At 40.7% G+C, this 19,391-nt stretch overlaps 1 protein-coding gene and 1 long non-coding RNA gene across 2 annotated transcripts; one reads left to right on the forward strand and one right to left on the reverse strand.

The window, feature by feature from the left end:
- Nucleotides 1-1,413: 1,413 nt before the first annotated feature.
- Nucleotides 1,414-10,669, reverse strand: UBE2Z (ubiquitin conjugating enzyme E2 Z). The gene is made up of 7 exons (XM_075176966.1): nt 10,317-10,669; nt 9,444-9,516; nt 8,707-8,894; nt 8,373-8,484; nt 8,153-8,265; nt 6,250-6,340; nt 1,414-2,806 (listed from the first exon to the last, which is right to left on the reverse strand). The coding sequence occupies exons 1-7, from the start codon at nt 10,505-10,507 to the stop codon at nt 2,636-2,638; spliced, it is 939 nt and encodes a 312-aa protein (XP_075033067.1). The 5' UTR covers nt 10,508-10,669; the 3' UTR covers nt 1,414-2,635.
- Nucleotides 10,069-14,175, forward strand: LOC142094628 (uncharacterized). Its single transcript, XR_012677687.1, has 2 exons — nt 10,069-10,750; nt 13,513-14,175. It is a non-coding gene; the product is annotated as an uncharacterized LOC142094628 (long non-coding RNA).
- Nucleotides 14,176-19,391: the final 5,216 nt, after the last annotated feature.

Below are 19,391 nucleotides of genomic sequence, written 5' to 3' on the forward strand. Positions count from 1 at the left end.
GCAGGTTGTTATGTTAGGAGGGAGGTGTTTAACCAAGCAGGGCATGTTTGTAACAGGTTTCTCAGACTTGCTGTGCATGAGATCCCATCAGAACACTGTTCTAAAGATGCGGTAAGAGCATTAGCTGGTTGGAGTGGTCTGGGGACAAAGTCACAGAGATGCAAAGGAAAGACAGCTTAACCTTGAACAATGTATTTCAACTCCATGGTTCATATTTTTTTAAAAAAAATATTGGGGTTTAGCAGTCGTTTTAAACCCAGCCACACATACTTCCATTAACATGTGAACCTTTGCTATCATAGAAGGGAGGCAAACAGTCACACCATAATAAACCACCACCCATCAGGCATAGAAAAAAAAAGTAGAAAAAAAAAGTTAAAAAAAATAAAATAATGTAGGGACCCTGTCAACCAGAAGTCCATGTTACACTTGTCTCCCCTTTTCTACTGTATTGGGAATGGGCTCTGAATAAGCAGTTCTATTTCCAGGGCACCTTCCAGTTACCAACAGATTTGGCCTCAGCATTTAGTTCTTATAAAACAATATTATGCACCGTTTTACAAAGAATGTTTAATCATTCACATCAGTCGCTGCCTTAGTGGAGCTTACAGTCTAAGTTCTGTGACACAGAAATACAGAGACACTTGGTTCATTTTTTAGAAGCCAGTTACCTTACCATGTATTTTTGGACTGTGGGAGGAACCCAAAAAACCATGTGAGGAGAATATACAAATTCCGCTAACCCCTGTGCCACCCCATACTCCTAAAACATGCGCAATGCTTGCGAATTTTTAAATTACAAAACTGCTGACTCACAACTTAAAATAATTTTAAAAACAAAATTGTCCATGGCTTATTTTTCTTTTAGCATTTTCCCATAGAACATGTTTAAATATATTCGCCATTGCAAACTTTCCTTCCATTCATCGCCACAATATGCAGCCCCCCATCATTGCATTTACCAATTACTCTATTTTTAGTTAACTTTCTATTAATGTATCAACTTCAGAGACAGCCAACCAGCGAGCTTCCAGCAGACGTAGAATTAAATCTTCTACCATGAGCTCCCAGCAAAGGCTGGGATTTATAATTCCACAACAGTTTTAGAGCCTAAGGGGTATATTTACTAAACTGCGGGTTTGAAAAAGTAGAGATGTTGCCTATAGCAACCAACCAGATTGTAGCTGTCTTTTTGTAGAATGTACTAAATAAATGATAGAATCTGATTGGTTGCTATAGGCAACATCTCTTCTTTTTCAAACCCACAGCTTAGTAAATATACTCCTAAGTCTGGTCTACAAGAATCCCATTTCAATCACAATTTACTGCAGTGGAGTAGCTGACCCAATACAAAGCTGTGCTGAAGAGTAAGGAAAGTATTCAAGTGCAAAGAACCACCAGTACAGAATTACCTCAGTGTAAAGTTGAATATAATCTCGCCATACAAAGCTTGTTGCACAGACAGACACCAATTGTTTTGTTATTTGTAACATTGAATAATTCAAAGTATAAATGAGGGGGACAGCAGATTTAGTAACAAAACAAAATAAATCAGTGTCAATTTTTTTCTTCCACCATTACGGTGAAGGTGTCCAAATGCTACTTCCTACTTACTTAAATACAGAGTACTACAACCTCAGTCATAGATGCTGGTATATTAGGAAGACACTTAGCAAAACTATTCCACAGGTAACCATGAAGAAAATAAATTACTTTTTGAACAGTTTTTCTAGATGTCCCTCACCAATTTCTATGGCTGTATACATATCTTTGCATTAACCATATCTCACATTACATTGTCCATTTTCCAAAGCACCATGTTCCAGTTTCTGTGTCATTAGCACAAGTTTTTTCATTCATGCATCTGAATCGAGTCCTGCTCAACTCATGGCAAAGGGTCTTGTTTTTTTTCAATGTGTTTCTGGTGTGTTTGGTTGATAACCTAAACACATAGTTGTGAATGAGCCATAATGAAGAAAATACTTTTATTATAGCCATTCCCTTTCCCAAGACTTTCTTTATGTTTCTTACAACTTTAAGTAAAATAATAGAATTATTCACATTGCTTATCCTGATTTACAGCCATCACAAATAAAAGGTTACAAAATAAAATATACATAGAAGCCTTGATTTATTCCTGCAGCAAACGTGTAATAACAGCTAAATGGACAGTACCCATCAGGTAAAAGACAAAGTGCGCTTTTGAAGGATGGAAACGTCAAATAAAAAGATGGAGTTTCCTTTCATGTCGAACATAAAATGGTGTCTGTTGTGGTTAATCCTGTAGCTGGCCAAGGCTTGGCTCACTTGCGATTAAGTTCTTTGGCTTGTCTGGGCCGTTAAATGACCATCTCACCAAGAAAGAAAGTATTGGTGACAAAGTGCTGCCTTCATCTTTCATCTAGGCTCCCATCCATCCAAGCCCAGGCCTTGTTACCTATAAAATGGCCACAGGCCGTCTCCTCTTGGTACTGGCAGAGATCGATTAAATCTGCCTCCAAAACAGCAGCCAAAAGCAGAACTGGCTTTGTGTAAAACAAAGTATTTTATTGTCCAGCATAATCCAGGATATCTCAGCTACGGTTACTGTCTGAAGTAACGACACTCGATGCTCTACATGTTATATTCCCACAACTTAGGGGTTTGAACTTCCTTGAACGTCCATTTCTGTCTCAGAAGAGCTGGACTCTGAGTCTATATCCACAGTCTCCCGCCGGTGTTTCTCCCGTACTTTCTGCTGGATAAGCTGCAGACGGCTGAGCAGAGACTGGTAGTCAAAATGTCCTCGCTTTTCACCAAATGGATCCTGAAATCAAAGCACAACCCATGTAAGACACCAAACTTTTTACTATACAAAAAGGTCACTAACTTAAAGCAGAAATCCAGAGAAAACATCCCTGTTCCTCCACACCAGTGATGGGCAACATGCGGCCCTCCGAGCCTACACCTGCGTCCCCCAACTCCTTCCCGCTTCGTCATATTTGTTATAGCTCGTAACACTTGTTTAAAATGCCTGCTGAAATGTTATTACAGAAAGATGTCTCTTTCTTTGATTAAATGTATTAACATTACTGAGATTAAAGGTAAAATGCTACCATTCTGAAGGTTAGAGGGCTGCACCAAAGCAGCCTTAAAGTGTTTCAGGATGGCCATCACTGCTCCACACATTGTGCAGAACATGCCTATGGAGTCTGAATATGAACAGCGCTGAAGTTAGGTTGCTGTTACCATCTAACTGGACAGATGCCAGTGTAGGCATCAAGCTTCTGTTTCTTGGGCATACTAGTAAAAATTGAACTGAATGTCATAATGAAACTTAAAAATGGCAGATAGCTTCCAGTATGTGTGGCCCTAAAGAAATAATTGCCACCATCCAAATAGTCAGCCAGTAATAAGGACTAGAGACTCGTCAGCATGTAGACACACAACTTTTAGTGCCCAAGGCTAAGCCCTACCCACTGTAATCTAAACATTCCAGTAGCCTTACTGTCACAGAACACACTACAGGAAAATCATCATATGCAAATCATGCTCTACAGAAAAATCAGGTTCTACAGATCATTTCATATATGTTAGTATATGTTCATCTTAATGACCCCTATTAGTGACATGCTAGAAGAACTGGAGGTACTATACGACCAACTGTTTTCCCGCCATCCCCATTTCTGCTCTGTAGTCTGTGAAAGCTAGTTCTCTAAATAGGTCCATACAAGTCAGATCTGGACACTCATAACAAGTGAGCCAATTTTCGTAACACACCTGCACAGCCAAACTATACACATTGGTCTGAATCCTATGGTATGCAAAAAGTGTAGTGGGCCAATGCTCACACAGTGTTAGATCGGCGACATCATCGGAACACATTTCCCCTAAGTTTCGAATGATACAAAGAGAAATCAGTCATATGTTGAATGGGCTTGCCAGCCATTTGGGATGCAAACATAACGATTTGTGGCCAGTTGGCAAATCTTCCAACATTTAAAAAAATCTAAATTTGGGGCATCCCAAATCTTCCCTAACCCTCCCCTGATCCACATCTGTGAAGCCGCAACCACTTTCCAATAGCCCCTGCCTCCTTTGGGGTGCCCACGAATCGGGACAGCCCTGACAAAAATCAGAGCTATTATAAGGTTGAGTTTGGTCTAAAACTGCAATGCTTATGGGATTAGAAGTGTAAGTGCCACACTGATCTGGCAACCCTTAAGGGGCAGTTCCTAATAAAATGAATTCCATACACTATATGCACAAAAGTATTCGGATGCTTGACCATTACACCAACAGGGAATGTAATGACATTGTATTCAAATACATTTACTTTAATATGGAGTTGGTCCCATTTTGCAGCAATAACAGCTTCCACTCCTCTTGGAAGGCTTTCCACAAGGTGTTGGAGTGTTTCTGTGAGAATTTGTGCCTATTCATTCTATAGAGTATTTATCAGGTCAGGCACCAATGTTGGATGAGAAGGCCTAGCTCGCAATCTTCCTTACAGTTCATCCCAGGGGTGTTCTTCCACACCACACACATTAACCATGTCTTTGTTGGCCTTGCTTTATGCACTGGGGCACAGTCATGTTGGAATAGAAAAGGGCCTTCCCAAACTACTGCCACAAAGTTGGAAGCATAGCATTGTCCAAAATGACTAGGTATGCTGAAGCATTAAGATTGCCCTTCACTGGAGAGAACGAGCCTAGCCCAAACCCTGAAAACAGCCCCAAAGCATTAACCCTCCTCCACCAAACTTCACAGTCGGCATAATACAGTCAGACAGGTAATGTTCCCCCTGCATCCGCCAAACCCAGACTTGCCCATCAGACTGCCAAACAGAGAAGTGTGATTCGTCACTCCACAGAACACGTTTCCACTGCTCCACAGTCCAGTGTAGGTGTGCTTTACACCACTCCATCCGACGCTTGGCATTGGTCTTGGTGATGTGAGACTTGCATGTTGTTGCTCGGCCATGGAAACGCATTCCATTAAGCTCCCGCCACACAGTTTTTGTGCTTACATTAATGCCAGTGGAAGTTCTGAACTCTTCAGCTACGGAATCAGCAAAGCGTTGGCGACTTTTATGCACCATTCGCCTTAGCTTTCATTGAAACCGCTCTATGATTTTACGTGGTCTTTCGCTTCGTGGCTGAGTTGCTGTTGTTTCACTTTCTAATACTAACACTTACAGATGATTGTGGTATATTCAGCAGGGATGAAATGTCACAAACAGTCTTATTGCAAAGGTGGCATCCTATCACAGTACCCCGTTTGATGTCACTGAGCTCTTCAAAATGACCCATTTTTTTTCACAAATGTTTGCACAAGGAGACTGCATAGCTAGGTGCTTGATTTTATACACATCGGGCAACGGGTCGGATAGAAACACCTCAATTCAATAATTAACAGGCGTGGCCAAATACTTTTGTCCATATAGTGTACACGACAGTTGCCCCCACCAAACAAATAAACAAATAAATAAAAGACCTGGCCCCCACCCACAGGTTGTGATATCTGGTCAAACACAACCAGACTGGTGATCCAATTTACTGTGTATGTGTGTTTTTCTTCTCTGCTAAAGCTTGTGTGATTGCTTATTATGCAATACTATAAAATTAAGCACTAGGGATGTCATAACCGATGAGAGGACAGGGGGATGGGATGCTTGCCTGCACTAAAAATGGATTTGTTTGTTTTTCCACTGCTAATACGCCAAAGAGCTATTCAGAGCCATAACAAGTAACCAAAACCTAGACAGAAAAAAAGGCAAACACACCCCAAAAAATAAACAAGATGTTTGCACTGTCTGCATAATTGATAAAATACAAAAGAACTTTGAACTGGAAGTTACTTACATACTAGAACAGTATCCAGTCTCTGTCTATCACTCAGTGGAGGTCTAGTTTCAAATACTCTGTCACCTTTGGGACTAACACACACAGACACAGACACAGACACAGACACAGACACAGACACAGACACAGACACAGACACAGACACACTGAACTTCCTTACCCCCTCAATGATACATTTTACTGTCTGCCCAGGGCAACCCACTGCTGCCTCCTCTTTGTTAGGGGAAGTGTTTTCATAAATTGACCATTACATACAGCTCCAGTGGCTGCGACTTCGTTATAGCATATACACCTTTCCCTTAGCCTCTTCAATTGAAATGAACAAGTACCTCCTTTCCTTGAGTTTCAGTATATATTAATGGTCTATCACTCATAATGAGGAGCTCTGCACATTACATCACATTACCTGCATGCTTTGTCCCTGTAGATGAAATCTGTCCTTGCAAACCACTTCATAAAAATCATAATATTCCAAAAAGGATTTCTCCATTACACTCCTGTAACAAAGTGAGAGAAAGTCATTGAAATGAGGTAATGAGCTCTCTTCTTACGGTCATATCACATATTGATGTTATATAATCTATGGTTACAGTACATCGGTCACCTCACAGTGTAAGGAGCCATTGTGTAGAGTGAACAATACTCATAAGTATGCAGCCTATCAATTCTCTAGAGACCAGTGACATAATTTAAGCATTTATGCTTCATTAGACCACTAATAAAAAGCTATAGTCATGAATATTGGTTCAGCTCACAGAATAGGACTAACCATTTTGTGTGTAGGTGAACAGTGCACTATAAACGTGCACAAACCAGTGTCATTATTGCAATGTACTGCATAGAAAACAAAACTCAGACAGAGATGTGAGGTGGGTCATATAGTGCATTATAGATCACACGACAAAGTAAGTGCAGTTGACAAACATTACATAGTATGAGGTGAAGACATGTAACATTTAGGGCTATGCCACATTCCTATTTTGCTTTCTCCAGCCATTTATTATTCATTGCTGTTGCTAGTGATTTTCTGAGAAGCGACAAACATGAACAGTTTCACAGATCTGTGGCTCATCCATATTTAAATGCATGGTTACAAATACCTCTGTGACATAACACTGTCTCCAAATGCATGAGGAGCGACTGTCATTCAGTCAACCAGGTATAAAAAATAATTCCATTTTACTTGTGATCAGGTTGTGTTAAAAAGGATCTTAAGGTTATAGGCAATGTGAAGCAAATCAATGCTAAAATAAACATTGACAGATGATGATTAGCTAGGAGGTGTTCATATAGCACCTATTTTTCCACATAAAGATTAGCAGAATATTCATTTATATTAAAAAAAAAATTCAAATAATATCCACTATATTTTTATAGTGCATTTAGTTAGGGTCAGGAGCACCTTTTTCTATTCAACCTTTATATCCTACTTATTTGGATGTCCCCAGTTTTTATATGGGTGAGGATAGACAAACATGCAGCTAATCAGACCAACAATCTAAGTTCTCAAAACAATACAGAGTATTTCAGGAGATGCACGTGCTGATCTTGTAAGGGCAAAGCAACCTGTCTTGTGAGAATTGTAATTGTCAAGATGTGAGGAGGATAATGGAGACAAGTTGGGAGCCACAAACTGCGACTGCTGTTGGGGGACCCTGCTCCTTCCACTATAAAGAGTGCTGGCGTAAACGCCGGTCATTGTGATATGAGAAGTACGCAGTACGCATCAGACGATGTTCAAACATTGTACTGCCTTATGGTTGAAAAGAAACAGAGGAGAATCCACCTTCGGATAATTCATTTTTATTTGGGTTGCCGTTAGAACACCGCTCAGCATCCAAGAGTAGTATAACAAAAGGGTAACGAAAATTAAAACTCTGCCTTGTACATATAAAGGCTATGGTGAAAAACACAAAAGGAAGGCATAAAGCTAAAGCAATGTAAACATTGCAGGAAAACATGTTCAAACCAATAAAATTAAATCCGTGTAAATTCCCTTTAAATGTATCATCCTCTCTGGAACTGTTTTTCAGAGAGTTGCAACATTAAAAACATAAAAGAAATGTAGCAGTGTCTGCCTGTCAAGTCATACTGTAATAAATATGGAGGCAGAGAAGCAAGAACCACCAAAAGAGGTATACTGCAGTGTCTCCAAGTAGCAGGGGACAACCAGGCACAAATTAAAGAAACAGCTATTACTTTTCTCTTATAAGATAATGCACTGAAAATATGGCTTTAGAGCATTTTTTACTGAGTAAGACCTATAATAAAAGCTATTTTTTACAGTAAAAGAGCCCAGAAAGACCTACCGTAAGGCCTCAGGACACTGGCACTTCCCCTCTAGCATATCACATACTGCCACTCTGATGGTCTCGTGACGAATGCATTCATTGTAGTTCTTGCTGTCTCCTGAATGTCTTTCCTGATGAAGAGGAAAGGGTAAATATTACACGCAGAGTGACAAGACACTATAAAGAAGTACTAGATACAAGGAAAATATGGGGGGCATAGAAAAAAAAAATCTAATACCTGCTCGAAGCCAGGCTCATTGTGATAAGGATTTTCAGTCATCAGGGACTGGATAGAGATGAGCACTGAAGACAGGCTCTGAGCTGGACTCCATGCAGGTCCTGTCCAAGTACTGGTGTTGGAAGAAAATAAATAGCACTGGTAAAGATTCTGACTTGTACACTAGGCCAAGGATCAACAACCTAAGGCTCTGTGCATCTGTCAAACCACCATGGGACTTCTAGAGATGTTGCTGAACAACATCCGCAGGCTAGAGACCACATCTCTTGACCATTATATTAAAATATAAACGTCAGGGACTGTGAAATAGAGAGAAGTCAAAGTATATCCTTACCCTAGAATACTCAGGCAGACTTTGCCATTGCGGTAGAAATTGGGATTAAACCTCACAGTATTGTTGCCAGTTGTCATCAATTTTACTCGAGGTGGGTGAATGGGATAATCTGGAGGACACCGGAACAAGAACAAGAAGAATCCGCCTTCATAAGGTGTATCAAAAGGGCCTGTGATAAGCGCATGGATCTGAAAAACAAGAATATTGCCATCTTGTAACTTGAGTTTGCCTCCTCAGTATAGTCTTATAATGGGACTTAGCCTTGGTAACTGAAGGAATCACACACTTTGTAATTGCCCATAGGTACCTCCTATTCAACTTTTTAGGCATTTATTAGGTTAGGTTATTTGTTGATTTCAGTCTAAACTTGTTCAGGCATTGACTGCTGACACATCAGCAGCAGATTGGAAAGTCCCAGTATTAACAGTTCATTGCACCATGACTTTCAATCTGGATAGTAGGAGGACATGGAAGGGGGCTCTTCATGCTAGAGCACAGATCACCAGCCTCCAGTGGAGAAAACTCAACTTACAGGCATTCAGATTGGGAAAACCACCTAGCACATGAGATCTCTGAAGTCATACAGCCTTGTAATAAAACATTACACCTACAACATGTTTTTAACCTTGTGTACTGATGTAAAGCATAACAAATCTCTTGATGTAGACTACTGAACAAATATCATCTTCTGAAATGTCATTGCATTCTTCAAACATCACAGTAAAAGGAACATCTACCTTTGTCATATCATGAGGGTCTGGTACCACAAACATCCCAGGAGGAGGTTCCTTATAAATTGACATGATATCCCTGAAAAAATAAATAAAATTTAATTATCAAACCCCATTTCACACCCACTAAATATGAATTGAAAGTAAAACTGGTGATTGGACAAAGCGGACATTACATTTCCTGATTATAACAAGTAAATCATCTTACATTTATAAATAGCTAATCAGTCACATGATCTAAGAAGGGGACAATAAAATGGCACAACAAAATCTAATGAGCCACCTTTACTGTGGATTCCTGCTTTGTACATGGCGATCTGGGAAGCAGCCTGGGAGGGGTGTTCCTTACAGACACGGGTAGTATCACTATCTATCGAGTTTACTTTACAAACAGAAAGGTAGGTAACACAGCTCTGTTTATCAATGTGAAGTAAAAAGTCACAGGTATGTGTCACTACCGCTGTCACTATTAGTGCTACGTGTGGCAGGTATCGGGTGTTAGTGGCCCTTTTCCACAGGGATGAGGGAGTTACGTGAATAACAGGGCAGTTATGAGTCACTATTAGTGCTACGTGTGGCGGGTATCGGGTGTTCGTGGCCCTTTTCCACAGGGATGAGGGAGTTACGTGAATAACAGGGCAGTTATGAGTCACTATTAGTGCTACGTGTGGCGGGTATCGGGTGTTCGTGGCCCTTTTCCACAGGGATGAGGGAGTTACGTGAATAACAGGGCAGTTATGAGTCCCTTCCACATAACACCGCATTAGTGTCGGTTGGCACGGCGGTACTCTGAGTGACAGCGTCCCTCTGGCACTAGGGGATGAGGAGCTCTGATGTAACCCAGTGACCGGCTCCCCGGGGTCACCCCCCGGCTCTCACCGCTTGATCCGCAGCACACACTGCGCTGACGCCCGCTCGTTGTCCCAGTCCGCGCTGGCCGTTGGGTCCCACACCGAGGAAGCTGTGAGATGCGAGGTCCCGGGAGGCTGGAGGCCGCTGAGATGAGGCACCATGCCTCCTCCAACCGCCCCCGGGAGGATGATCGCCTCAGCCGCCGGACTCTCCGCCATACTGCCTCTGCCTCACACTAGCTTCCGGGACTCCGGAGCAGCGAGATGACAGGACAGAGAGACGTTCGCTGTCATAGAAACACCGGCCAGACAATCTGTTTACTTCCGACGGAAACTGGGCCATAAAGTCTGGTACGGCTGGAAGAACCTGTTTATCACACTGAGAGCATAACACGCCGACTTCCGCCGGAAGCGCTCCTGAGTGCGGCTTATTAGCTTCTTAAATCAGTCGCCTCATAGACAGTAAGTTGCCATTTTGTTGGTTCATGTTACGTAGGTTCACGCTGTAGCTGCAAATTGCAAAATGCTGAGGGTCCATAGTTGGCCTAACCAATGTGTTGGCTGTACTATTTTTTTTTTTACTAGCTAGTATAATAGGAAACACCTTGTGTGTCATTACATGTTTTGGTGACTTAGTAATCTGTGAGCTACTAATAACATTTTTTAAATCTACAGTACATGTAAATGTTTCAGGAGCCTATCAGGAAGCTCTCAGATAAAGTTGTGATTGTGGGAAGAGAAATTTTATTAATTACTGACAAATTTCTGTAACTTATCCCATTGAGAGACACCGCAGTCAGCTACATTTAACCCCCTTCTATATAGTAGCTATTGGCATAGCACAATAACTTGCACTGAACATCAAAACAAATGTAATTAGATTGTCAGCCATCTCAAGTTTTGTCATGGCATGAGAACATTTATATTTGAGAAGACTAGTAGCTGGTTTATACAAGACAGCTTGCATTTTAGGTTTAAGTATCCCTTTAATTGTGTGTTTACTAGAAAGAAACAGACATTATAAATGTATATATTATTCAAGACATTCAGGTCAGAAAGGAATATTGTTTTTTATAAACATTGATGAGCAGCACACAAAAATTATCTAAACTAGAGTCTGAAATACCTCAGCGTAATAGGCACTGATATAATTTGATAACAGTGTTCAGTCATTCACAATTTTCATTGAACATAAGTTGCAACTGTTGGCTGATGTGGAACCCAAGGAGCACTTTAAATACAACAGAACGGAGACCATATGAAAATATGTATGCCATGAATCCTATTATGATTGGCTGCATGTGTATGGTACAAAACATAAGATAATAGTACTATGACAAAGTAAGTATGAAAACAATGTGCACTATATTTTTCCAAATTTATATGAATGAGTTTTGCTTAATTTTTCTATTTAATATACATGAATAGCGTGTAAAATCTAATACACCATTAAGACCATGTATATTTTATTAGGCACGGTTTCAACATTCCTGGAAAAAAACCCTCCCTTTCCATCTCTGTTGTAATTCTGCTAGTTGATGAGGAGGAAAAAGCATATTATCAGTCAGGACCTAGTCACATCTAACAAAACACCTGAACTGTAATTTTAATGAAACAAACAAGATGACACAAATACTGGAGTGCATTTAACTGCTCCAGTTAAATATTCACGTGGAACATGAGACCGATAATGGTCACAAAGTGCGGCATGTGTATTCGTGTCACAATGAGTGCTTGTTTTTATTTAGTATAATTCTCTTTCTGCCTCATTCGGCTGATCTATTTCATTTTCCTCGCTTGCTCTTATTCTTTGTTCAGGAAGACATTATATATTCATTCAGGGCTGTAATTGTGCATGCTTTCAAGATCTCTGATCCATACATATCTTTTAAAGTGAACAGAACATCCTGAAGTAACTGGGTGAAAGCCTGGACAACGGTAAGTTGGCATTTTATTAGTTTGGATAGGGTCTGAAGTATCTCCATAGTGTATCTTGCCTAAAATTCCTCTGCACATGCCCAGGAATTGGGCACAGGCATATGCGCCTAGACAGACTTGTGTGATTTTGACATGAAGTCTGTGCCTGGAGGGGTGGGATAGGGGAGAAAAAGGGGCTTCTAACATTGGCTGGGTACAGTAAAGGAGTGTTTAAGCAAAGGCAGACCTTCAGAAGTACGCAATTACGCCTGTGAGGAGATATATATTTTGTAACTGCTATAGGGCAGATGTAAATCCCTTCTGATGGTGATATGCTGCTGATGCAGAGGTGAATGTATCTGAAGATGCATATGGAGTGAAATTCACTATTCCATGCTTCTTCTTTTTTTTTTTTTTTCCTTTTTCCTTTTTTTTCGTAAGAGCAATTTACTTCCATTTTGTGACCAACAGACCCATAGTATTTTCAACGGCTGCCTAGAAGGACACATCCCTTGTTTAATTCACAGCTTGGGATTTACTTAGATCTGAATTCCGAAGAAACTTGATTACAATTCAATGACTGCCACTATATTGCAACAGTCTAAATTTACAGAGTATATTTCCTAAAATATACTCATCATCATCATCATCATCATTTATTTATATAGCGCCACTAATTCCGCAGCGCTGTACAGAGAACTCATTCACATCAGTCCCTGCCCCATTGGAGCTTACAGTCTAAATTCCCTAATATATACACACACTCACACAAAGACAGACAGAGAGGGAGACAGACAGAGACTAGGGTCAATTTTTGTTTGCAGCCAATTAACCTACCAGTATGTTTTTTGGAGTGTGGGAGGAAACCGGAGCACCCGGAGGAAACCCACGCAAACACAGGGAGAACATACAAACTCCACACAGATAAGGCCATGGTCGGGAATTGAACTCATGACCCCAGTGCTGTGAGGCAGACGTGCTAACCACTAGGCCACTGTGCTACTCTTCATTAGTTATTAATAATATGGTTCATAATTAAAAATGCAATGATGGTATTTCACACTCGCGGTATAAAAATGACATCAAGAGACTTTATGGAGACTCTAGTTATAATTCCATTGACGGCTTCTTATGCTCTTTGACAAGTCTGTCTACCTGTGTCCCAGTTACCAAGTCATAGATGATAAACTCTATTGTGACTGAGTGATCCTGCATATAATGATTTGTTAAGCAGTTTGTGCTGTATGAAAAATAGAAACTATTACTTCAGTGCTTAACTAACTGATGTGCTTCTGAATCCTTTCTAGATTTAAAACACTGATCCTTACTCTAATTCATCTACTCAGTTTTTGGCAAGACTGAAATTAAAATCCTTCAGATTTCAGTGAGACCCTATCTAGAGCATTTCTCGAAGTGTAGAAGAGGCTCTCGGGAACACTGACCACCTATGCAGACAGATGACGCACACCCAGGTTTGCATAACAGCGTAACAAAGGTTTTAAGCAGAGCAATTTGTTCAAAGGAAATAAACAGCGACTCTCTATTGGAAGCCTGCAATGAGTGTGCATCTCAGAACGAGGACCAGAATCAGGACATTGGCTTACCCGATGAGCACATTGACCACTCTTATTCAGCAGCAGGTCAAGAGACAGAAAGTGAAGTCCCTTATTCTGCCCTGAGTCCTGATACCATTACGCTTAAAAGGAAAATAAGACGTTTACATCGACGGGCACAGAGACAGAAGCATAAGATAAAAAACATGAAACGACTGATTAAACAGTTAAGGTCCAGCATGTCGAGCCAGCTCAGTGGATTAACGGCATTATAATAACTGATGCTCATTGACTGCTGTGATTGAATGTTTGCTTTCCGATTAAAATAAATGTGCAAAAAGGTAATATAAGGTCATCTGTAATGCAGAATATTTAGGTCCGTCAAAACTATTTGCCAATAAATGTTTGCATATCTTATTAAGTCATCTTTAGTTGGTGTGTGTGTATATAAGATATAAGATATATATATATATATATATATATATATATATATATATATATATATTATAATAAAATTGTAGTAAAACAATCTGTCTTTGACTGGTTTATTAGTTTCGACATGAGTGGCTTACAGTTGTGCCGCTACTTGTTATAGGCGCTACTTTCTTGTGCAACCTGCAACTCATCCTTCTATAACATCACTCCAATAACTACAGACATTACCCCCCTCTCTTTCAGTATTTGTAAAATGGACGGAGGAGCCGCTCTGATATGACTCCACTACCTGACCTTCCAGAAATCAGTCTTGACTGAGAAGCTAAACTGAGATTTGATTATACACTTTTTTTTTTTTTTTTGGTGTTGTGGTTTTCAGGAAAGTTTCATCCAAAATACAGAACAAAAGAAGTGTTACATTCATATATAATAAGAACAGATACAGGGAGTTACATCCAGTTTGCATAACAAAACCAGTAGTACTGTGCAGTTATCCTTACAGGATAAAATTAAAATGAACATATGTAATGTGCAAATACTCCTGCAGTATGGTACTGTTTAGCTGTGCAAGAATATAATTTTGGCATGTATACACTGCTGAACAGTATCAATAATTTCTATGTAAAATATATATATATATATATATATATATATATATATACACACACTAGGGATGCATCAAGTGCACTGTTAATATCCACTTAGGGCCTGATTCATTAAGGAATGAATGATACTCCAGTGAACGCAGCAAGCAACTTCCAATCCATCTTCATGCGCAAAGTATCTTTATTACAGCCTACGATCTCAGGGGAGGGAGAAGGGATGTATAGTAAGGGTATGCCAAGCTCAAGCGCACGCAGCAATGTCCAATTCTAGTTTTGGGCATGTGGAAGGTACATGTTTTTCTGCTGTATCACTTACACTCGACCTGTAGCTGGTGCATGTGCTGATTACATGCTATAACATGTGTTTGCAATCAGTAGCAACTGTAAAAATGCATTTTATATACACTAGACATTAATAACATCCTGATATATGTATTTTATGGGGAGGGGTTTTAAGAATTTTTTTTAATGTTTTTTTCATTAATGCCTATATTTTTTCTGCACATTATTTTGTGGCTTTATATTCCACATATGTATTGGACTTATCCTGTAGTGTATTGTCTGCTGCAGTAGAGTGCACCTAGATCCATATGCAACCACAGGTTTATCTTTTCATCCGCTGCTTGTTGAACATGGACGTGTGTTTACTGTAAAAATCCTCCCCTTCCTCCTCCCTTTGTAGTCGCATGACATGCTGAGATCTGTGAGTCTGCATGTGGGTCTATCAGTCATACTTTGTACCTTCCAGAGAGATTTTTAAAAGGAGATAAATGATTTGTAGAAGACAGTTAAGTTTAAGAAACATTAATATCAGATTCATGTTTAGTACATAATTTGCTATTTAAAGAAAAAAAATACATGGGATTGCTTTAAGTATATAAATTTTTGAAATTAATTAAAATATTTGCATTTATAAAAGATAATTTTAGGAAACAAAAATATTTCCAGAGCAGCTGAGGGATACTCATACAGTAAACTACCTCCATTTTATTTTTGTAATTTAAATTACTTTGTTACATTTATATGATTGTCAGTAATATTGTAATTAGCTCTTCGTTTCTTATGAGAGATATTCAGGGAAAGCACAGTTATGGCCAATTAATTTAGTTTTCTGTCTAAAGAGTTGGCATTCTTTATTTTATGACTATATTTGTAATGCTACAGGCTATTTGAAGCAATCACCATTGCTCGTTGTATGTATCAGCAGCTTCCCTTCACATGTATGTCATTTCATTCTAACAGAATATGGGTAACTGCCCAAACAACAGTCAGACAGAACTTGCTTCCCAAGTGTAAGTGTTTGGACCATGTCCAGAGGCTGCAAGTTCGGTCAGCATTCCAGGGGCATTGACTCCAGCATTGAGTAAGCTGCAAGAAAGAGTAACCCACAGGCTGTCAGGTGAGGTTAGGGGTATGGACCTTATTAGAAAGTATGTTGGGCCTCTAAGCACCAGAAAACCGACCACTGTGATGGGGAGAGAGGGCCATAGGACAGGTCTCAGTTCAGTGTCAGAGAAGGGAACTAGCAGGAGCTGGAGAGTACCCTTCGATCTAGACCTATGGGGTTAGATGGCAGGCACGATAACTGACAACTCAATTATAGCAATGGTATAAGTAGTTGAGGGAATAGAGGTAGTAACCATAGGAGTGGCTGGGAAACAGAACCAGGTTCCTCAGTAGGGGTCAGTCACAAGCTAGGAATGAGTCCTGAGATCCCATTGTGATTGGAGGCTGATTCAGAAGGGGTTGAGTGAAGGGTCCTCAGTCATCATGGAGGCTAGATGGAAAGGCCTCTGTATTTCTGGAGGTTCGAAGCACTGGGTAGAGAGTAGAGGGCAGGGAACTGATGACCAAGTTGAGCAGCCCCACTTTCATGGAAGGCTAGGCTGCAATAGTAGATCCGGGCGTTGAGGCGATGGGAGGCTTCAGGATTATAGGAGGCATGTGTTTTCCCTGGGCTGCAAAGCCTCTTGAGTAGTTTACTTCAGATTGGTGGGTGGAGGCAGGTGCTGAGGTGACGGAGGGCCTCAAGAATGTTGGAGCTGGGAGTCCAATAACTAATGGAGAAAGGTCACTTTTCAGAGCTCCAGAAGGGTGTCTGGTTTTTTACCAGTCTAGAGGTAATTTAGTAGAAAGATGAAACACTATGATTGTGGATTTTGGTGACTTTAGAAGCCTGTTCCTGGAGCTCCAAGCAGCCATGCCCAGCTGGGGCAGTCATCATTCAGGAGAAAAAAAAAACATGGTTTCCAATAGAATGTATTGCATATCTGGCAATTAGAATAGATTCTGTGCCCCTAGCTTGGGGTTCTGACACAGAAGTTGTGCACATCTGCATTACACATTGCATGCAGTTTCTCTAAAGCTGAATTGCTCCCATGTGACATGTGAAAATGTTTTCTCCAAAACAATACAGGTAAATAGGCGGTAGTTCATTTTCTATTTTGGCTGGAGAATTCTTTTTTTAATTACTCTCTTCATTTAAAAGGTCTGTTGTCTTTGTGTTGTAATATACAATATACAAACTGTTCAACATAGTGGTACAACGAAAACCCATACCTGGCACTCTTCCAGGGTGCCCGGGACACTCCCGAATTCCGGCTAGGTCTTCCGCATCCTGCCCACTTCCTAGTGAAGTGGCTGAGATGGGGGCCTCCTTGATTCTGTTTGTCGCAAAGTGCATCATTTTGGCCCAGCCTCCATGACTAAATGGGGGGGGGGTATTTTATGATTTGCAGCACCCTATCCCCCTCAGCAGCTGTGCTTTATGTCCCCAAATTGTTGGTAAGTACGAGAAAACCTAATATTGCATGAGAAAATTTGAATGTTTTTGGTCATTGTTACAAATTGACATTAGGGGCCTGATTCGGAAAGCAAACTGCCCATAATTTTTATGTACGCAACTTTTGCGTAGTCTCTGCCTGTATTCAAATCAAAGCATTCCTTCAGATACTTTACAATTTGAATAGGGGTGGAAATGTGCTCTGTGTAGACAGTACATACTGTTTATACAGTATAGACCAGGGGTCCTCAAACTTTTTAAACAGGGGGCCAGTTCACTGTCCCTCAGACCGTTGGAGGGCCGGACTATAGTAAAAACAAAAACTATGATCCAGCGCTTCAGCCGGCCAGCCAATCGGCGGCGGCCGCCGCCCCCTCTCCCTCTTCCACCAATGACCGTCCTTCTCATGTAAAAAAAATGACAGGCAGCGGCGACATAAACACCCGGCGGCAGAGCTGGATTAAGGCTTCGGGGGGCCCGGGGGACACTTAAGACAGGGGGGCCCCTAAGATCTAAAATTAAGGGCATAGTGACACATACTGCATTACATCACCTACAGCCCACAGTATGACACAGCTCTCCCAGAGGGCTCGCTTAGGTTGTCTGCATAAGAAAAATCATTGTTTCCACAAACTAAAATACTGTACATTAAAACAATCATCAAAACACCACATTAAAATGGGTATTGACACCACACATTAAAACTAGCAATGATATCACACATTAAAAATACCATTAATAACCTGCACTAAAACTAGCAATGATACTGCACGCTAAAACTAGCAATGATACCGCAAATTAAAATACCATTGATAATGCATCATTGGGCATGGCCAGGCCACCCTCCTACAGACAAAAAAAACTGCATTGCTGTGTACACCATTGAACGGTCACCAAAAATTGGGATTATCCCACTAGAATCACAACATTTCACAGACTTTCCTGCTCTCTCCTACCTGTTCTTCTCACTTTCACCACCTGTGCTGCAGGTTTCTTTAGTTGCGGCTTGTCTGGATCCTGGAATGTTAGGGGCCCTATTTGGAAAAAAAAATGGGTACATTTAGAAAATTACAGCCACCCCCGGCGTTAAATCAGTACCACCCATGATTAATAATTAGGCCTTCCTCCAGCCCCAACATTAAAATAATAGTATTCACATTTAATAAATAGGTTTATTTCCCTCCCTGCAACCAGCCCCAGCAATAAATTAATAGCATTTACATTTCAGAAATATACCTATTTCCCGCAACCGGCACTGCCATTAAATAATTCATAGGCACATTTAATAAAGGGACCTCATTCTCCCCAAACCACCCCATCTTAAATTAATTAATTGTCCCCACTATTGTGTCTCTCTCCCCCCCTTTTTCCTCATGCTGTTTCTCTCACCCTTTTTTTTATTATAATGTGCCTTTCTCCCCCCTTTTTTCCCATGCTGTGCCTCTCCCCCTTTTTCCTTACTGTGCCTCTCTTCTCCCCCTTTTTCCTCCTTACTGTGCCTCTCTTCTCCCCCTTTTTCCTCCATAGTGTGCCTCTCTTCTCCCCCTTTTTCCTCCATAGTGTGTCTTTCTTCTCCCTCTTTTTCCTCCATACTGTGCCTTTCTTCTACCCCTTTTTCCTCCATACTGTGCCTCTTCTACCCCTTTTTCCTCCATACTGTGCCTCTTCTACCCCTTTTTCCGCCATACTGTGCCTCTTCTACCCCTTTTTCCTCCATACTGTGCCTCTACTAACCCTTTTCCTCCATACTGTGCCTCTTCTACTCCTTTTCCTCCATACTGTGCCTCTTCTACCCCCTTTCCTCCATACTG

This window comes from Mixophyes fleayi, chromosome 6, assembly GCF_038048845.1.
Source record: "Mixophyes fleayi isolate aMixFle1 chromosome 6, aMixFle1.hap1, whole genome shotgun sequence".
Lineage (NCBI taxonomy): Eukaryota > Metazoa > Chordata > Amphibia > Anura > Limnodynastidae > Mixophyes > Mixophyes fleayi.

Bases quoted from the DNA above. Each gene is read 5' to 3' on its own strand.
- UBE2Z (XM_075176966.1), bottom strand. From the start codon at position 10,507: ATGGCGGAGAGTCCGGCGGCTGAGGCGATCATCCTCCCGGGGGCGGTT. The intron at 8,895-9,443 runs GTAGATGTTCCT...CTTGTTTTTCAG, and splicing joins ACCCTCATGATATGACAAAG to ATCCATGCGCTTATCACAGG. The intron at 8,266-8,372 runs GTATTAGATTTT...CCTCTTCATCAG, and splicing joins ATGAGCCTGGCTTCGAGCAG to GAAAGACATTCAGGAGACAG.